This window comes from Harpegnathos saltator, unplaced genomic scaffold, assembly GCF_003227715.2.
Source record: "Harpegnathos saltator strain DR-91 unplaced genomic scaffold, Hsal_v8.6 scaffold273, whole genome shotgun sequence".
In the NCBI taxonomy this organism is placed as follows: domain Eukaryota; kingdom Metazoa; phylum Arthropoda; class Insecta; order Hymenoptera; family Formicidae; genus Harpegnathos; species Harpegnathos saltator.
Genome location: NW_020230065.1, coordinates 277,268 through 297,403, shown reverse-complemented (window position 1 = coordinate 297,403; position 20,136 = coordinate 277,268). Strand labels below are relative to the sequence as shown.

The window sequence follows — 20,136 nt, the reverse complement described above, 5'->3', positions numbered from 1 at the left end:
AAAAAAAATCATTAGTCTACAATAATTTTTCGCGAAGTGATCGCCAGTCAAAGTTGGCCAATTTTCGGCAATAAATTATCTATGCCATAATTTTTTTGAGCAGTGTATTATGACACACACCGAACAAGTATTATTCATCTCCAATTCGTTACTGAATGTCCTTGAAACAGATTGTTATGAAATGAAACAGATTGTGTTGAAATGGGGTTAAAAAGATATGTATTATCAAAAAATTAGATAAATTGTAATGTAGTTCGGTAAGTACCCGATATATCGGATATAAGAAGTCAAAAGTGTAAAAATATTGAGGTCTCGAGCGAGAACTTGTTATTCGTCTTTCGTATAGTGCCAAAGGAAAGGAGAAAGCAAGTAATTGGAACGATAGAAATAGAAAAAAAAAGAAGTTCCCAGAGAAAAAATACACATGCGCGCGCATACAGAGAAGTCAAAAGTCAATTTTGAAAACAAAATCAAAAGTCAGCTTTAAAAATAATTGAAATGTCAGTTTCAAGACGGAAATATACTTAATAATAACATTTCAGAAAGAGTCGTAAAATAATTAATGTAAAACTTGGAGCTTTCAGTACTTCAGTCTGTATGTATATGGACTGCTTTATCTTTCTCGTGATGGTTTCTGGTGACGGTGATGGTTCTTATTTCGAACATTATGGAGCGATGAAAATTTAAGCTGCTTCCGTCGTTTTACTTCAAATGACCTTACATGTGCGATTATTTTCAGTACATATGACTATATATAACTACATATATTCATAAAAAGAGTTACAGATGTAGATGTTTCAAAATTTAAGATTCGAATAAAATATGAAATTAGCCTTCATTTCACTTTGACATTCTTACTAAAGGCAAAATTCTTCTGTTTTCATATTTTGCTTTTAAAATTATACAACATGAATTATAGAACTATACAACATGAAAAAATAAATCTTAATTTCTCATTTTGTTTTTGAAATGTTTATTCTTGAGAAATATGTTGATTAAAATGGAACATCCTAAGTACAGATATAGTAGGTAAGTACGCGAACTAATAGCGTGCGTATAAAACACTTTTCCAATTAATTTTGAAAAATTTTTCGGAGTGTACTTTTGTTATGTAGTTATATGTAGTAATATATAGTTAGAGATTTGATATAAAATAATCTCATATAGTCTTAAATATTCCATTATTAAAAAAAAATAAGTAGTAAAGATTGTTAGAAAATATATTTTCGACACATTTTTAAACACCGTTATAAAGTGTATTTGAGTTAAAAAATTTCTGTTTAAATTTGCGGTCTTATTTTTCACTCTTTCAATAATTTTCATTTAAGAAGAAGAAAACTAATTTTTTTTATAATGATATTTTGTTTTCTAAATCTGAAGAAGTAGCATTTATAAAAAAATATATCCTTATTTTGATTTAGATTTTAACGAATTACGAGATCATCAAAATTGGAGGGGTACACTATTATAAGTTTCCTTATAAAGAGAATTACTTGACAATACGCATTAAAATAAAAATAATCGAAATTATTTTTGTTAAAACTGTACAAACAAACAATTAGAATCAAATTAATTGAAGAATAAAGTATATTCTTATCTATCCGCGTTTCTGAAACATAATTTACTAAATAAAAATCCTGTTTTTAAATTTATTACAAATTTAAAATGTTTTAAAATGTCATTTATATTCGTTCAACATAAATACTTGGAATTTCCAATGAGAATCTTTCATACTTAAATATTTTACACAAGTGCATTTTAATTGCAATCGAATTACGAAATAATATGACGATAGCAAATGAAGCGGAATTATCTACGCAACAAATGTCAATATTACAAGTGTAAATTTACATATTAATTCGCATATGTTCCAGAAAATGACGATCGCTTTAATGAATCGAAAATAATGTAGCAGATCTCTTCACTTTATTGACGCGTTCTCGACACATGCGCATTGTGACTCGTGACGTAATTGGTTGAATGGTTTAAGTATAAAACGCACACTTGTACTTTAATGAGCGTCAATTGTCATAACTGTTTGTTAGTTGCAAGCAGCAAATTGATCCAGTATTCGGTCTTGACCATCACTACAAATTTTGCACAGTTTTGAGCTGACCAATAACATTTATCAAGAATGTTTCCGTTGCTATACGTGAGCATTTTATTGTTTGGATGCAATACAGTAAATGCCAGAACTCTTCAGTGTAGAGATGAAAACAATCAACCCGTTGACTGGTGAGTATTAGCATAATATCTTTTATTGCAAAATTTTATATGTTTAGTTATATAAATAAAGACATTTAGAGTAACGTATCAAACGTAATTTATATCGATCTATTCGTGTCATTTTATGTGGAAGTAGAATTCACTAAACTTAATAAAAAAGTCCTATATTATTTTATAAATAAACATAATAATTACACAGGTCTGCATAATTTTGCGTTTTGAATTTCAATGGTCATTTCCTATGTAATTTTCTCCGCTGAATACGAATCCGGCCTTAGAATTTCTCTATCACGTCAGGTTTTCGAGATAATTAGGTTAAAATAGCCAATAAATGCTGTTTTTCACAATATTCAACCGATTACACAGGTCTGTACGATTTTGTGTTTTGGATGTCAAAGGTTATTTCCTACGTAATTTTGTCCGCTGAATACGAATCCGGGCTTAGAATTGCTCTATCACGTCAGGTTTTCGAGATAATTATAACTTAAAAATTAAAAATATTAAAATCAATAAAATGAAAGAAAATATAATATAATACTTTATTGTACACAGTAAGAAAAAAATTAAAATAAAAAGATAGGATTCTTTGGAAGTTATTTTTATAATATTATATACCAACTAAAAACATCATTGTTAACATGGTGAAAATTTTTTAGGAAATTATGACAATAGGCTCTTGATTATTCTGAACTACTTGCGTAATTAATGCTATTTCATTGATAAAAGTAGGAACTTCACAGAACTGACGTGAATTTAATGCAGTATTACGTTTGTAACACTATGCTGCAATAATAACTTCATATAACCTGTTCTTCCTTATTATAACATATCATTTAAAATATGTAGAGTATTTACATATTTCATTTGTTCTCTTTAATATATACATTTTTTTTTAATGAAATGGCTTCGCGAAAGTATAAAAACGATCCTGATAAATTTTGCTACATCTGTTGTGAATACGTTCCGCAAAAGCAAAAGTCCTATAACGCAAAATATCAAAACATGTTATTTTCAATATTTTAATATTGAAATAAAAAATTTTGATAAACTATGGGTTCCTCATACAATTTGTACAACTTGCTATCAAGGATTGAGATATTGGTTGAAAGGAAAAAAAAGTGGCATGCGATTTGATATTCCAATGATTTGGCGTGAACTTACTGATCATATAACCAGCTGTTACTTTTGTTCATGCCAAATCACGGGCTATAATGCTCGCAATAAGAAAAACATCTCTTATACAACACTTTCATGCGCTACAAGACCTGTTTTTCATGGACCTGATATTCCTATTCCTTCTCTACCAATGAACCCTTCTTTACCATCTTTAGACAACGACAGTCCTGTTGATGAGAACAATATAGATTTTGAAACTTATGAAATCGATCCGGTTGATGACAATAGTCCAAAGCTTTTTAATCAGTCTGCTTTAAATGATCTTGTAAGAGATTTAAGTCTGTCTAAAGAAAGTGTAGAGTTATTGCGATCCAGATTGAAAGAAACCCAAGCAAAATGCTAGCAGAATGCGCGCAGATTGATGCCAATTTCGATCAGATCTCTACATCAAAACCATAATCATCTGTGTCCTCATTAGGCTCATGTTTTGTCGACAGGATCTGTGTGACAGGCCGTGCGAGCAGATTGTCGGCAGAAACCGCGCAGGTCCTGCTGCCAAACTACGCGTAGAGTCTGCGCGCTGAGTTTGCTCGGTTTCTGCCGCCAATCTGCCGTCAAATTACTGCAAGTCTTGCGCGGTTTTTGCTACAAATCTGCCGTCAAATATCCGACAGCAGGATCTGGCGCATATTTGACCGCAGATTGGCGGTATAATTTGATATAACAGATACTGCGTTAAATTTGTTGCCTATTTGCCATCAAACTATGATAGCAGGCTTTGTTCGAAATCTGCTCGCGCAGGTTTGGCTATCTGGGAAAGGCATTTGTTAGAATTAGAAACAACGTTTTTTGGTACAGACATCGTGAAAAAAAATTTATTCCTTTTTTTCTATGGTAGATTCATTAGTTTTCTGCAATAATGTATCTGACTTGATGCATTTTTTGGGATTAAAGCCTTATAATGCTAATGAATGGAGACTTTTCATTAATTCCTCAAGACGAAGCCTTAAAAGCTGTTCTCCTTCACAATGGGGCAATATATGCATCAGTACCTATTGGACACTCAGTTCATTTAAAAGAAACATATGAAAACTTAAAAACACTTTTGGGATATATTAACTGTGAACAACACAATTGGTTAATTTGCGGTGATTTGAAAATTTTATGTATGCTTCTAGGACAACAGCAAGGTTTCACCAAAGCAAAAAGTTCCTATAACTCAAAATATCAAAACATGTTATTTTCAATATTTTAATATTGAAATAAAAAATCTTGATAAACCATGGGTTCCTCATACCAATTTGTACAACTTGCTATCAAGGATTGAGATATTGGTTGAAAGGAAAAAGAAGTGGCATGTGATTTGGTATTCCGATGATTTGGCGTTAACCAACTGATCATATAACTAGCTGTTACTTTTGCTCATGTCAAATCATGGGCTATAATGCTCGCAATAAGAAAAATATCTCTTATACAATACTTTCATGCGCTACAAGACCTGTTTTTCATGGACCTGATATTCCTATTCCTTCTCCACCAATGAACTCTTTACCATCTTTAGACAACGACAATCCTGTTGATGAGAATAATGTAGATTTTGAAACTTATGAAATCGATCCGGTTGATGACAATAGTCCAAAGCTTTTCAATCAGTCTGCTTTAAATGATCTTGTAAGAGATTTAAGTCTGTCTAAAGAAAGTGTAGAGTTACTGGGATCCAGATTGAAAGAAAGGCATTTGTTAGAATCAGAAACAACGTTTTCTTGGTACAGATATCGTGAAAAAGAATTTATTCCTTTTTTTTCTATGGTAGATTCATTAGTTTTCTGCAATAATGTATCTGACTTGATGCATCTTTTGGGATTAAAGTCTTATAATGCTAATGAATGGAGACTTTTCATTGATTCCTCAAGACGAAGTCTAAAAGTTGTTCTCCTTCACAATGGGGCAATATATGCATCAGTATCTATTGGACACTCAGTTCATTTAAAAGAAACATATGAAAACTTAAAAACACTTTTGGGATACATTAACTATGAACAACACAATTGGTTAATTTGCGGTGATTTGAAAATTTTATGTATGCTTCTAGGACAACAGCAAGGTTTCACCAAATTCCCATGTTTTCTTTGCGAATGGGATAGTAGAGCCAGAGAACTTTATTGGACAGAAAAAATGGAAAGTTAGAAAAAGCTTGAAGCCTGGCGTGAAAAATGTAATAAATGAAACGTTAGTTGATCCTAATAAAATTTTGTTACCTACGTTACACATAAAATTGAGTATAATGAAGCAATTCGTGAAGGTTCTGCATAAGGAAGGAAATTGTTTTAAATACCTCTGTACAAAGTTTCCTCATCTCAGTGATGCAAATATTAAGGAAGGCATTTTTATTGGGCCTCAAATTAGATTACTTACTAAAGACGAGAAATTTGAAAAAAACAATGACTTGTTTAGAAAGAGAAGCTTGGGTTTCATTGAAGGAAATGATTCTGGGTTTCTTGGGAAACAAAAAAGATTCTAACTATGAAGAATTGGTGAGTAACATGTTTGGAAAGTTTGTGAAATTAGGATGCAATATGAATCTAACGATACATTTTTTGAAAAGCCATCTTGACTACTTCCTTACATATATGTAGCTTAGGAAGCGTAAGCGAGGAACAAGGGGAAAAATTTCATCAGGATATTAAAGAGATGGAAGAAAGATATCAGATATCGATGAGGTATTCATATGTTTTTAATCAAGCCTTTTAATCTTGTCTTCAGTGGCTGGGCAGCCTTTTAATCTTGCCTTCAGTGGCTGGATCATCTAGCCTTGTCTTCAGTGGCTGGGTAGCCTAGTGAAAAACGGCATTTTTTGGCTATTTAAACCTAATTATTTCGAAAACCTGACGTGATAGAAAAATTCTAAGGCCAGATTCGTATTCAGCGGACAAAATTATGTAGGAAATGACCTTTGACATCCAAAACACAAAATTATACAGACCTGTGTAATCAGTTGAATACTGTGAAAAACAGCATTTTTTGGTTATTTAAACCTAATTATCTCGAAAACCTGACGTAATAAAAAAATTCTAAAGCCGGATTCGTATTCAGCGGACAAAATTACGTAGGAAATGACCTTTGAAATCCAAAACGCATAAAGTTGTTGGAATTTTGCAGGCCTGTGTTATTAAGATATTAAATTTAAAAATGTTATCCATTAAATGTTCATGATATTATATAGTAAGCTCTTTAGACGAAGTCTTGTTCAAGATGTTTGAACCTATCACACATCAAGTAACCAAAAAAATTCTGTCACCTTTTGAGTTATAAATAAAAAATTTGTATTTTGATTTCAAATAATTTTGTTTTATGTGGATGAAGTCTATTTAAGTCTAATTGTTTTATCACTTACTTAAAACTTTTAGCAAGCACTTGATACATTTCTCGTTTCAATCATTATCTTTAATTCATCAATATCTAAATTTGATGGTCTTCCTAACCTAGATTCGTCTTATAAGGATTCATTTCCTGAAGCAAATTTTTTAAACAAGAACTCGGCAGAATCTGCACTTTTCGCTCGATTTTTAGCTTGCTATATACATAGCTACGCCTGCCCTCTTTTAGTCTACTTGCATTCTCCGGCCAGAGATATGAAGGAAGGAGATATGAATGTCCTGAGAGAAGCTTTGGACCTGGAGGGATTCTCATAGGATTATGCAGATCAGAAAGGAGTTTTCTGATTCGGGTTTTTACATTTAAGATCTCTATTTATCTATTTATCTTCATCTCTTTAGTACGTTATTTCTCTTACGTCTTCCCCGTAGCCAACGAGTCGCACGAGGCTCAATAACATATAACGCATAAAAGAACGCATTAATAATATCTTATAAGTGAACATAGAAAGCTGTTGGAAACAAGTTCATACGTTATTGAATCTCGCACAGCTCATGAGACACGCGCGAAGGAAGATGCCCAATAAGCAAATTCACTGCAAATTGCATATAAATTTGCAGCAAATTCGATTAAAAATTTATATCAAAACCATAGCCATTTTTGTTTTCATTCAGTTCGTGTTTTCGCATAAAGGCCTGCTGCCGGGCAACTTGTAGCAAATTTGCAATAAAAACCGCAAAAACTTTGTTGCGCATAATCTAGGGTTATGTTATGCGCAGCATAAACAAGGTTTACTGCAGTTTTTGCTGCAAGTTGCCCGGCAGATGTAAAAGCCTAAAAATAAGGGTATTTTTAACAATTTTTTTTTTGCATAATACAAACAATAAATATTTTTGCAACTCTAGGGGTATATTGTACTATAGTAAAAGTATATAATCAAATTTTTTGGGTACTGAAAGTTGCAATATTTTTGAAATATAAAAGCGGATGTCCAAAGTTCAAAATTTAGACGTAAATCAGCGGGCGTAATATCTCTTCGCAGGATTACCTACAACAAAAAAACCAAAGAGATTTTTAAAGTTAATACTTATAGTTCGTCGGTGAACCTAACAAACTTTAAAAAAGTTGAAAATTAACCAAATGGCTTATTAAGAAACAGAATGTTCAATTTTTACCCTAAGAAATTCATTCGTTTTTGTTTAAAAACTATTATTTAAACGAATTTTGTTTTAGATCGGAGTGGTTCACAAATGACATATGTTAGCTGTTTGTATACACAAGCGTAAGTTAATTGGTTGAATAGTTTTAATAATTACGCCCGCCAACTCCGAAAACGTGATGTCGAGAAAAATGTAATAATAGTTTTCTCTATAGAAAAATGCTAGAAAAAACTGAATTTTTGAAATCTTACCTCAATTTTTCATGAATCCGCTGTTCCAGGACCATATAACAAGCCTTCAGCTTCTTCATACATCTCGTTTTGGTAGATTAATTGTGGTTTTCGAGCCAATTGAGCATCTTTGATCGGTGAACTGATTGCCATTGAACTTTCACTTATGAGGTTTCGACGCTCGTATGCTACCCTCTTTATTTCCTTTCGGATAGGACTGCATTTTCTCGCTTTCGGAGGTACAAGAAACGTTAATACACGTCCGTATACGCCAAAATTCAGAGCACGATTAACGCTCGGAGCTGTACAATTAGTTCAGTGTGTCTTTGTACGCGCGCCGCTTACTTAAACAAACTATGAAACCGGAGCACTATTTACAGTTATTCCTCCCAGTAGATATAAGATTACTCATCCAAACGCTTCAAAAATATCTGTTGTTTATTATTATTGAGCCCGATAAGCGAAGGGTATCGGCACACAAGACTTGTGCGGCCGCACCGGATGCTCCGCTGCGCGCGGTGCTGCGCGCCCATGTAAATGTGCTCCAAAAAGCAAGTAACACTTCGAGTACGTAACTAAGGCTTTAAGGGCACATTCTACAGATCAGAAACTAGCGATTTAGCAAAAAAAAATAGATCTTTTTGACCCTCTACATCAGGACCCTCCCTTAAAGAGGCATATACATGTAGCGGCCCGAAATATAAGTATATTTTGCGATTTTTTTCTGACTAAATTATAAAAGATAGGATGTTCGGATTTGCTGGGGCTGAAAGTATAAATTTTCTACTATGTTAAAATATGTTTTATTTATACATGGCGTATATAATATGGCTGCGCTTGCGCACATACGTATACCTTGTCGGGCATTTCAGTACAATTGGGCACGGAAAAATCTGCTACGGGAGTTATCTGAAATAAAAAAGGCAACGATATCTTTAAAATTTATGCTATTTTACAGATCTTATCGGATGGGATTTTTAAAATTTTGATTTTGAGCAAAATGACGGATGATTGAAAGAAGAGAGTGAAAGAGTCAGCGATATTGGCCCAAATTGCAAACCTTTAGAACCTAACTGATTATCTTGTATGCTACAGTAGTAGTTGTAAGAAAGTATTTTTTAGTTAGCAAAAATGAATCAAAAAGGCGCAAATATTGGCTACTTAAGGTAATGAATGGACAGACTTAACCCATTGGATTTTATGTTTAGACTACGTGAGATACTATTAAAGTAACGTATATAAAGGAAAAAGAATAATCTGAAAGTCATGTAAAAGTTCAAGAAAGAGCGATTGTTTAAAAAAATGTTTTTAAAGACAGAGTCAAGCGACTCCACATTCATTACTTTCGCAGTTTACGACTCCAAATTCTTATGCATGTATAAGGCCCTAGGTGCGTAGGTGTGGGTATGAGTGTGCGTGCGTGTGTGTGTATGTGTTGCACAGAGAACGGAGACTTCGCGGTTTGCCGTTCCCACAATATTTTACGACTCCAAACTCCCTCTCTATACAGAGTGTTTAATTATAAGTTGCCAACCCGAAATGTGAAGGTAGATTGGGTTAAGATAAACATAAAAGTCCCATACCGTTTTGCGAGATTCTCAATAATTATCGAGTTATTAATGACAGAAATTTGAGGAATGGGAGCGCGCCGACATAGATGATTGGAGAAGCGTTGCAGCTACTCACAAGGAGATGACGCAACCTGTTTCATCAATTTCAACACGAGTCATAGCACACTCGATAGCTATGATGTCGTGTATAAACGCCCTAACATAATATGCGTGAATGCGTCTTTGTTTACGAGTAATTTGCAGTTAAAGTTTGGCTCGCGGAGTCGTGCCACACATAGGGCGCAAGTTACGACACTCCTTCACGAAGCGGCGTGGCTGAGCAGACAGAGGCTCCCGCGCCGCGTACACTTTTGCGCCGACGACGGCGTTCGAGTCCCGCCGACGCCTGGGCCGTTTTTTTTTCGTATCTAAAGACATGTAATAAATATTTTTATATTGTTCTTATGTATAATTATTTTTTTGTTTCTACGCTATTAATCAAGGCTAATTAGGAGAGTCAGGTTTTTCAAATATGAACACAACTTTTTTATTAATTACAATAAAATGTTTTTGTCCATATCAAAACACATACACACACACACATAAGACAAATATAAGGCACACAAATGAAAGTTACGCATTATAAAATGTGGTCACGCAGTCGCAACTCTGCGGATGGAATGCCGTATAAAAGAATGTAAAACATAATAGTTTTTTGCACCAACTGCACGTAATGAACGCATAATTTTTTGCACAAATACACTTTTGACTATGTATAGTTGGTGGAAAATATATTATATATGCTACAAATATATAATATTTGACGTTGTAAAATACCTCGCGACTGTCAACAAGACTGGACGCATACCACGCATATTGGAGCATAAAATTGAAAACTGGTGCTGATAACAGATAGTGTGTGAGCGATTGTATACGAATCGCATCAGCGCGAGTGTTCAAATTTATACTTTCGTCGCCGGTATATAAAGAAGGACAGTTCTGTATACGCTTTATAATGATTTTGACCTGTCTATAGAAATAAACATCGCACGGTTGACAAATTGGCGTACACTTTGATGGTATTATTTGTAGGTTACACATTGGCCTATTGTTATTATCCCGAAATATTTCGTTATACATATGGATATTCTTTTGTCCTCCCCAAGAATCAACAAGAAATAAAAACTGATGATTATCAACGTGCGGCTTGAGAACCAGTTTCAAATATTGCTGGTAGAGAGGCGTTGTTAATTTCCCTGATTTGGAGCAGACTGGAACAACATTTTTACATAATAGCAATAACGCATCTACCTCTTTCTGTACCCGGACTCCAAATGTGTCGGAAGTCTCTTGTAAGCAAACGAACACTTTATTTAATAGCTTGCCCGATTGTGTGACAGAATATTGTGCAGTATAAGAGTGAGTCACTTTGTTTAGATCGCCGATATATAATTGTACGAATTTTTCGCCAGTATGCGTGTACGTTCGTGCAACATTTACGCGATATTCGCAGCCCGTTTGGTCAGAATTTATTATGAAATCCGGGTCGTAATCCGGTGATATACTTCTAATTAATTCTTGAAAGTGTACAGCGGATTCCATCACAGCTTGCGGTGATATTATTTCTCTTTTTGATAAATACCGTACAACTCGACGGTTAGAAATTTTGTATTCACGTAGAAATGATGTTAACCATGTGTTCGATGCTACAAAGCGGAAAGCTTTGTCGTGTTCTTCGCTTTCATCTCCTTATTTGTTATATTGAACGGCTGCAGCCATCGCCCACTGTTTAAGGAGATGTCGTGTAACAAGTTGCCTTTGCTCTCTTGCTTCCGTAAACCGATCATACACATTCCGTTTTATTAATTGCAGCTTATCCCAATAATTTCCACCAGATAAAATGTATTTGCGGAAGCGTGCAACTTCACTGTGATAATGCAAATGCTGTTTAAACTTGCTTTGTAACGTACGGAAGCTCCAATTCGGATGTTCGTTTGCGGTCATAACTATTTTCAATTTTACGTCATACGGCACTAGATCCATCGCTGCAACTTTTTGCGGAGGTTCGTAGTCTTCCGTTCTTTGACTCGAATCAGGCTTGTCCGGAGAAGACTCTTCCGTTCTTTGACTCGTATGAGGCTCGTCCGAAGAAAACGATTGAACATCTTCCATCGCGTCTTCTTCAATCACGTCTTCTCCTTCTGCTATATAATATTCCACCTCATCTGATATTTTATGTTTTCCCAACAGTTTAATTAATTTTTCAAACAATTTTCCGCCAATTAATTTGGAATTTTTTGATAATTTTCTTGGCGCTTCATTATTAATTAAATTAAATTGTATCAGGACATCTGCAAATATGAATTCAATATAATTGATATTGTATACAAGGCCAATAACAATACGTACAAATATATCTTTCCATTGCTCACACATTCAATATATTTACCTCGAAGATATTCTATTGCGTCCGTCAACTCTTCTTTCGTAATATCACATTTTGCTAGATTTTGCACATAGCTGATCGTTGTTTCATCTACAAACGTGGTTTCCATTTTTAACACGAGTTTTTCACTGTTCACGTTACGAAGACTGCCCAGAGAATGAAGCGAGCACGTCACAAAACATGAGAATCCCTCTGCGAGAAGGGGAAAGGGAAGAGGGTTCCTTTCCACTTGTAACGGTTCTAACGGCTCTCGGGTTTCTCTCACACAAAATAATCACTGTCTGCCCATTTCTTTCCCATACCATACGAAATATTTATGCGAAATAGATTTACACGAAAAAAACATTTTATTGTAATTAATAAAAAAGTTGTGTTCATATTTGAAAGACCTGACTCTCCTAATTAGCCTTGATTAATAGCGTAGAAACAAAAAAAGGAATTATACATAAGAACAATATAAAAATATTTATTACATGTCTTTACATACGAAAAAAAAAACGAACCAGTCGTCGGCGGGACTCAAACGCCGTCGTCGGCGCAAAAGTGTTCGCGGCGCGAGAGCCTCTGTCTGCTCAGCCACGCCGCTTCGTGAAAAAGTGTCGTAAGTTGCGCCCTATGTGTGGCACGGCTCCGCGAGCCAAACTTTAACTGCAAATTACTCGTAAACAAAGACGCATTCACGCATATTATGTTAGGGCGTTTATACACGGCATCATAGCTATCGAGTGTGCTATGACTCGTGTTGAAATCGATGAAACAGGTTGCGTCATCTCCTTGTCAGGCCACAGCGCGGTCCACTCGACCCAGCAACTGTTGGCGGCGTGCGGCGAGACGTAGGTCCGGCGAGATAAAACAACGAATAGCAGCGCATTATCTTTCCCCTCGCCGCGCATCGGCAACAATTTCTGGATCAACTGGACCGCGCTGCGGCTTAAGCAGCTGCAACGCTTCTCCAATCATCTATGCCGGCGCGCTACCACTCCTCAGATTTCTGTCATTAATAACTCGATAATTATTGCGAATCTCGCAAAACGGTATGGGACTTTTATGTTTGTCTTAACCTAATCTACCTTCACACTTCGGGTTGGCAACTTATAATCACCCACCCTGTATATGTACACCAGAGCTTGGCAAAATGTGCACGCGACGGCCGATTTTCGACTATCTCCGCCCACCGCTATTCCCTTTATCTCGCCGCTCCGCGCGCTGCCTTCAAGCCGCTCGAGTCTCAGGAGCGTGTTTCCAATAGTTTTCCACATCACCTATGAAGTACTATTGTTAACGCGTTTTTTTTTAAGTGGTATCCCCAGTAAACCTAATCCACTGATGACTGTAACAACCCGTAACTGATTGAACAGAAGCGAAATAAAATATGTTAAATGAAGATTAATATTCAATTCGATTTTCGGCGTCTTTTATTGGTAAGAGTGGAAACGTCAATTTGGATATTGCATGTAGCGAGCCGCATAAGACGTGATGAGGAATCGTCGCTTAAAGAAGAACACTTCTCATTTTTTGCAAACTTCATTTTTGAAAAATGAAGAGGCCTACTGGAGATATCACTTAAAAAAAACGCGTCAACAATAGTACCTCATGAATGACGTGAAAACTATTGGAAACACGCTCCTGGAGCTCGAGCGGCTTGTGAGCAGCGCGCGGAGTGGCGAGATAAAGGGAATAGCGGTGGGCGGAGATAGTCGAAAATCGGCCGTCGCGTGCACATTTTGCCGAGCTCTGATGTACACTCGTGAATTAAAAGGTATGTGCACCGATTTTTTGTTGACTTCGGAACGCGCTCCAACTTGAGGAGAAAGACAATCACTGCTTCATACGTCAGCGCTATCACTTATTACGAGAGCAGAATGATGGCATATACGAGTGTCAAATAAGTAGTGATTGTGGCGTAGACACAAATGTCTTGGAGACTTTGAGTTATAATTGAAGAAATGAAGAAAACAAATAGTGATTGTGAAGAAAAGTGGCAAAAGGCTTCATAAAATTTGTAAAACAGCATATTAAAGGAGAGTTTTAATTGTCTAATAATATTTTAAATGAAAAATATTTTTAAATTTGAGTGTAAGTTAAAAAAGTTATAAACCATAATTTCTTTAATGTTAATAATTTTATAGCTATAAATTTGCCATCGACGTTAAATGAATATGTATGTAATGCTATCATTTATAAAGGTGGAAAATTAGGTTATTGCGCTCATAAAAAATAAGCAGCAAACCAAGTCGAGTGATATTTTTTTAACAAGATACTCATATCATTCAACTTGGTCTGCTGCTTACTTCTGCTGAACACAATAATATAATTCCTCACCTTTGGAAATAATAGCATTATATATATATTCATTCAACGTCGATGACAAATTTATAAACATTAAAGAAATTATGGTTTATAACTTTTTTAACTTACACTCAAATTTAAAAATATTTTTCACTTAAAATATTATTAGACAATTAAAACTCTCCTTTAATATGCTGTTTTACAAATTTTATGAAGCCTTTTGCCACTTCTTTTCACAATCACTATTTGTTTTCTTCATTTCTTCAATTATAACTCAAAGTCTCCAAGACATTTGTGTCTACGCCACAATCACTACTTATTTGACACTCGTATATGCCATCCTTCTGTTCTAGTAATAAGTGACAGCGCTGATATATGAAGCAGTGGTCGTCTTTCTCCTCAAGTTGGAACGCGTTCCGAAGTCAACAAAAAATCGGTGCACATACCTTTTAGTTCACGAGTGTACACTATGTGTGTGGGCGTATGTGTGTGCGTATGTATATGTATGTATTGGGAGTACAAATTAGTTCGGTCCGTTTTTTTTGTAAAAAGATGTATTTATTTCAAAACAAAATGAATGAACAGATCAATTAAAGTATTTTCCATCGCTGGCTACTACTTTATCCCATTTCTCAGGCAATTTTCGAATTTCATCTCGAAAAAATGACTCGTCTTTTGAGGCGATCCAAGTTTGGAGCCAATTTTCGATATCTGCGAAAGAAGTGAACCGGTGACCTACCAAATCGTGCTGCATCCTTCGGAACAACCAGTAATCAGAAGGAGCAATGTCCGGAGAATACGGCGGGTGCGGTAAAACATTCCATTTGAACGTTTCCAAATATTTTTTTATGACTTGTGCGACGTGAGGCCGATCGTTGTCATGAAGAACGCCTTTCAACGTCTCTCGGTTTCAGTTCATAAGGCACCCAATTTCCTTGTTTTTCCATAATTCCCATGTCTTTCAATCGTACGGAAACGGCTTGTTGAGTCACTCCCAATGATTCTGCAAGCTCCTCTTGCGTTTGACTCTGATCTTCTTCGAGTAATGCCTCTAATTCTTTGTTCTCGAATTTTTTTGGCTGTCTAGGGCGAGGCTTGTCTTCGACGCTGAAATCTCCATCCTTGAAACGTCGAAACCATTCCTTACATGGTTTATCAGTTGGAGCAGCATTACCATAAACTTCAACAAGCATTCGATGGGCTTCAGCTGCACTTTTCTTCCAATTAAAGCAGAAAATTGAAACATCCCACAAAGGCTGCTTGGTTAACCTCAAAATTCGACATTTTCAACACTGTAAAAAGCAAGGTTTTTGTATGAAACTCAAAGCGATATAAACTGAATATTATTGGCAGATGTCTAACCTCTCTGAAACCGCCAAAATCGGCAGTCACTATGATCCATTCATAACAGCCGGAGCCATCTTTTGAAAACGGACCGAACTAATTTGTACACCCAATATTTATGTGTGTGTCTTTTTACGTGTACGTAAACAAAAAGGCAAAAAATATATATTTCATTTATTGACGCTAAATGGCGTTATAAAAGCTGTCTAAATATTAATTCGTTGGGCTTGATCAGTCTTCACTTTCGGGCATGGAGTCTGTATCATACTTACTTTCGAAGTAGTCATCAAGAAACTCGGCAGGTAAAGGAATAATCGGTTGGTGCATGACAAATCCGAAATACCAAATAATTGTTGAATAATACTTGAATACAATATACTACGAAAGGTGGCCGTGAAAACGACCAATGAAAACTGTTTGCAATTAAATCGCCGGTCGAGGATTAGTGCGCGCACGCACGTAGCCATCCATCTACATACATACACACACGTACGCACACTTACATCCTCACTCACATCCATACTCATATCCATACCTAAGCATCTAGAGCCTTGAACATGCATAAGGAAAGAGTTTGGAGTCGGAAAATATTGCGAAAGTAATGAGTATGGAGTCGCATGACTCTGTCTTTAAAAAAATTTTTTTAAACAATCGCTCTTTCTAGAATTTTTACATGACTCATATTATTCTTCTTCCTTTATATACGTTACTTTGATAGTATCTCACGTAGTCTAAGCATAAAATCCAATGGGTTAAGGCCCGGTTCCACAACTTACTGTAAACGAAGTTTAACTCATTAACCCTAGTTTAGACGAAAAGTTGCGTTCCACAACTGCCTTAAACCATGGTTAACGTTGATTTCTCATAGTTAAAGTTAAACCCAAAACTTTTGGCGTTTAATGAATTTAAACGAAGTTTAACACTGCAGCATCATCAATTTGAGAAACAAATTTATGACTATCCCGGTTTTGGAGTTCAGTTGACAAATATTTTGAACGTTTGAACGCCAAAGAGATACGGCTTTAGAATACATATTATCTTTATCTAAAGGTGAAGATTTTGAAAACTTAATTTATCGATGAACAAGAAATATAAGAAAAAGACGACCATCATATTTAGAAGAATTTGATAATGTCAATTTTCATGCATGATTTAGATTATCAAAAGAATCTGTTATTGCAGTTCTAGCAGAAATCGAGCATGTAATTTCTTATAAAACAGAACAGTAAGTATATAAATTTAATTTAAAATATTGGGTTTTTTGCTTCGACAGATTATATTCTAAAACAGAGTAGCAACTATACAGAGTGGGTGATTATAAGTTGCCAACCCGAAATGTGAAGGTAGATTGGGTTAAGACAAACATAAAAGTCCCATACCGTTTTGCGATAGTCGCAATAATTATCGAGTTATTAATGACAGAAATCTGAGGAGTGGGAGCGCACCGGCATAAATGACTGGAGAAGCGTTATAGCTGCTTAGGCCGCAGCGCAGCCCAGTTGATCCAGAAACTGTTGCCGGTGCGCGGCGAGGGAAAAGACAATGCGCTGCTATTCGTTGTTTTATCTCGTCGGACCTACGTCTCGCCGCACGCCGCCAACAGTTGCTGGGTCGAGTGGGTCGCGCTGTGGCCTGAGTAGCTGCAACGCTTCTCCAATCATCTATGTCGGCGCGCTCCCATTCTTCAGATTTCTTTCATTAATAACTCGATAATTATTGCGAATCTCGCAAAACGGTATAGGACTTCTATGACTATATAGACTTTTATGTTTGTCTTAACCCAATCTACCTTCACATTTCGGGTTGGCAACTTATAATCACCCACCCTGTATGTAAAAGTCAATTATTATATGATAAATTCAATCAAATCAATAATATAAACTAATTGATTATTATTAACATTGGACTTCCATCTTTTAATAAATTAATACTTATATACAAATACAGCAAATATTAATGTTGGTTATTGTTTACTTGATACAAAACAGATATATTGTTCTCTACTAGATGTCATAGCATTTAGCTGGTTTCAATTTTCCCTCTTTTCACTTTTAGCAACAACCAATCATACTTTACGTTGGAAAAAAAAGAGAAGTCTTTGACAATTTCTTCATACAGACTATAGGTTTAAGTAAACTACAGTTAAAAGTACGATGTGGAACGCGATATAAGTTTAATCATGTCGTTAAATGTAACGTCAGTTCAGATAATCACGGTTTAAATTTGATTTTGTGGAACTGGGCCTAAGTCTGTTCATTCATTACCTTAAGTAGCCAATGTTTGAACCTTTTTGATTCATATTTGCCATGTTCTCGTCTTTTTTTGGTTAAAAAATACTGTCTTACAACTACTACTGTGGCATACAAGATAATCCGTTAGGTTCTAAAGGATTGCAGTTTGGGCCAATATCGCTGACGTTTTACTCCCTTCTTTAAGTATCAATTTTTCGATGAAATATTTCCTTTCTAACTGAGAAAAAATAGAAAGAAGTAAAATTAAAAAAAAACCATTCGATAGGACTTGACAAATTTTATATAAAATCGATAGAAATAAACTGCGTTCGGTTGAGCCGTTTTCAAGAAAAACCCGTGCCCAGTTTGAAAAACATCGTTTCGAGAAAAATGGTTTATAGTTTTACAACAAGTTTGCATGTAAATATTGTTATTTTCTCTAACTTACATGGTATCTTTATTCCTGGCCCATAAAATAAGTCCTCAGCAATATTTGCAGTTTCCACCAATTGTTTAGTTTGCATTCGTCGTTGAATTCTTGCCTCCGGGGTCGCATGTTGCACGCAGATGGTTGCTTGGGTGACACGGCGGTCACGATACAAGGCCACATACTGTGTGGCATTCCGGCCAACTGTGATGCCCATTGTGTGCATAATTTTTAGAAGTGCTGTCACTCGTTCATTAAACAGACAGACAGCAATATATGACGCAATTTCGATTTTTTTTTACTACTGTTTGTTGTTTTGGGGGCCACTTTCCAAATTATATTATTTATGCTTTCGTTAGCATTTTGAGTAAACCCACCGAGACATTGACGTAGCAGTTCGTCTTTTGATAGGCCCTCCCAAATCGGGCGAATCACATTTAAAACTTCAGTAGGTAACGTGTTGAAACTTTGTTTGTGTTCTTTCAAAATGCCGTTAATTTTACCTTGTTGCCACTCACATCACGAATCGATATTTTTGGGGCAAAGCTCATAGTGAGGATTTTTCGCTGTGGATCTATAATGATGAAACGTTGCCCAAATTGCATTTCGCATGTTTTTCACAGAGTCAAAGTTTCTGCGAATTGCTAGTCCGTAATATACACTGAGTTTATCGATCATTTTCGCTTAATTTGTTCCGTCCACCAATATCTTTGTTTTCTTTCTTTACATTTTCGGAGACATGTGCCCATTCGTTTTTGTACATGTCCAATACACTCCTTTTTTTGAATTTCGACGTCATTTCCATAAGGTTTTGAAACAACAACACCTTTAAAAGTTTTAAAATCGCCGTCTCCAATGTAGTTTATGTATTTCACTCCGTACAGTTGTACCGATCTTGCAAATATTTCTTTTATTACGTCGACCTCCATCTTTCCGGACGATCTTTCATGATTAATTTGGCATATTTCTTCATGTTCTTCTTTCCATTCCTCGTATTCTGCATCGTCTTGTTTTTCCTTCCATATTTCACATGTTTTACAATAAGATGATTTCACATTAACATCCAGAACTTTTTTTGAATGTATGCCGATTAAATTTGCAACGCTGAATGCAGAACTAAATCCGCGCTTGTGCCATGTTTCATCTCCAGATACTGATAGCTCTGTGACATTTTCGACTTCTTGTTCTATATTCGTTCTCTGCTGTTCTTCTTTCACCGCGTCTTTCATTAACATTTCTGCAACAGCTTTTGATGATACATAAATATTCTGCTGAATAAGATCTTGCGTCGATTATGTAACAGCAGATGGTAGATCCATAAGTGCATAAAATCGTTTTCCTCCGTTTGCAACGCATAGCAAAGCTAAACCGACTATTTATTTCAAATGAATTATTAATAAACGAAGAAGATGGAATGAGCGTTGGATCACATGTTGCACAACTTATTATGATTTTAAATCCAAGACCTTGAGTGTATGTAACTTGGAATGTAATATCACCACCACATTATTTACATTGAACGTGCTGTAAAATTTGTGCAAACACGGATTGAAAATTTACAATTCTATACTCGAAATTGTTATCTTCGTACTAGCATGTCATTAGAGGTTTCCAATGTTTTTGCTTTAGTTGCGGTTATCTCTGCTTCTTTCTTCATATCCCATTGATTCATTAAAAATCTCCGTTTACGTCCTGGTGGGAAAAATTTTACAAATTTCTACAAAAAATAAAAGTAAACTACA

At 35.5% G+C, this 20,136-nt stretch overlaps 1 protein-coding gene across 9 annotated transcripts in view; it reads left to right on the top strand.

Annotated features, from left to right (window-relative positions):
- The window catches only part of DNaseII (deoxyribonuclease II), a 235,264-nt gene that overhangs the window by 7,165 nt on the left and 207,963 nt on the right, over positions 1-20,136 (top strand). For 3 of the 9 annotated variants that reach the window (XM_025299390.1, XM_025299391.1, XM_025299388.1), the window contains exon 2: positions 2,046-2,235. In XM_025299390.1, coding sequence (XP_025155175.1) covers positions 2,135-2,235 — 101 coding nt within the window. In that variant the 5' untranslated portion in view covers positions 2,046-2,134. Of the gene's footprint in view, positions 1-577; positions 724-1,874; positions 2,236-20,136 lie in introns of those variants that run through there. The other 6 variants (XM_025299386.1, XM_025299393.1, XM_025299387.1 and 3 more) reach the window with 5 other exon arrangements.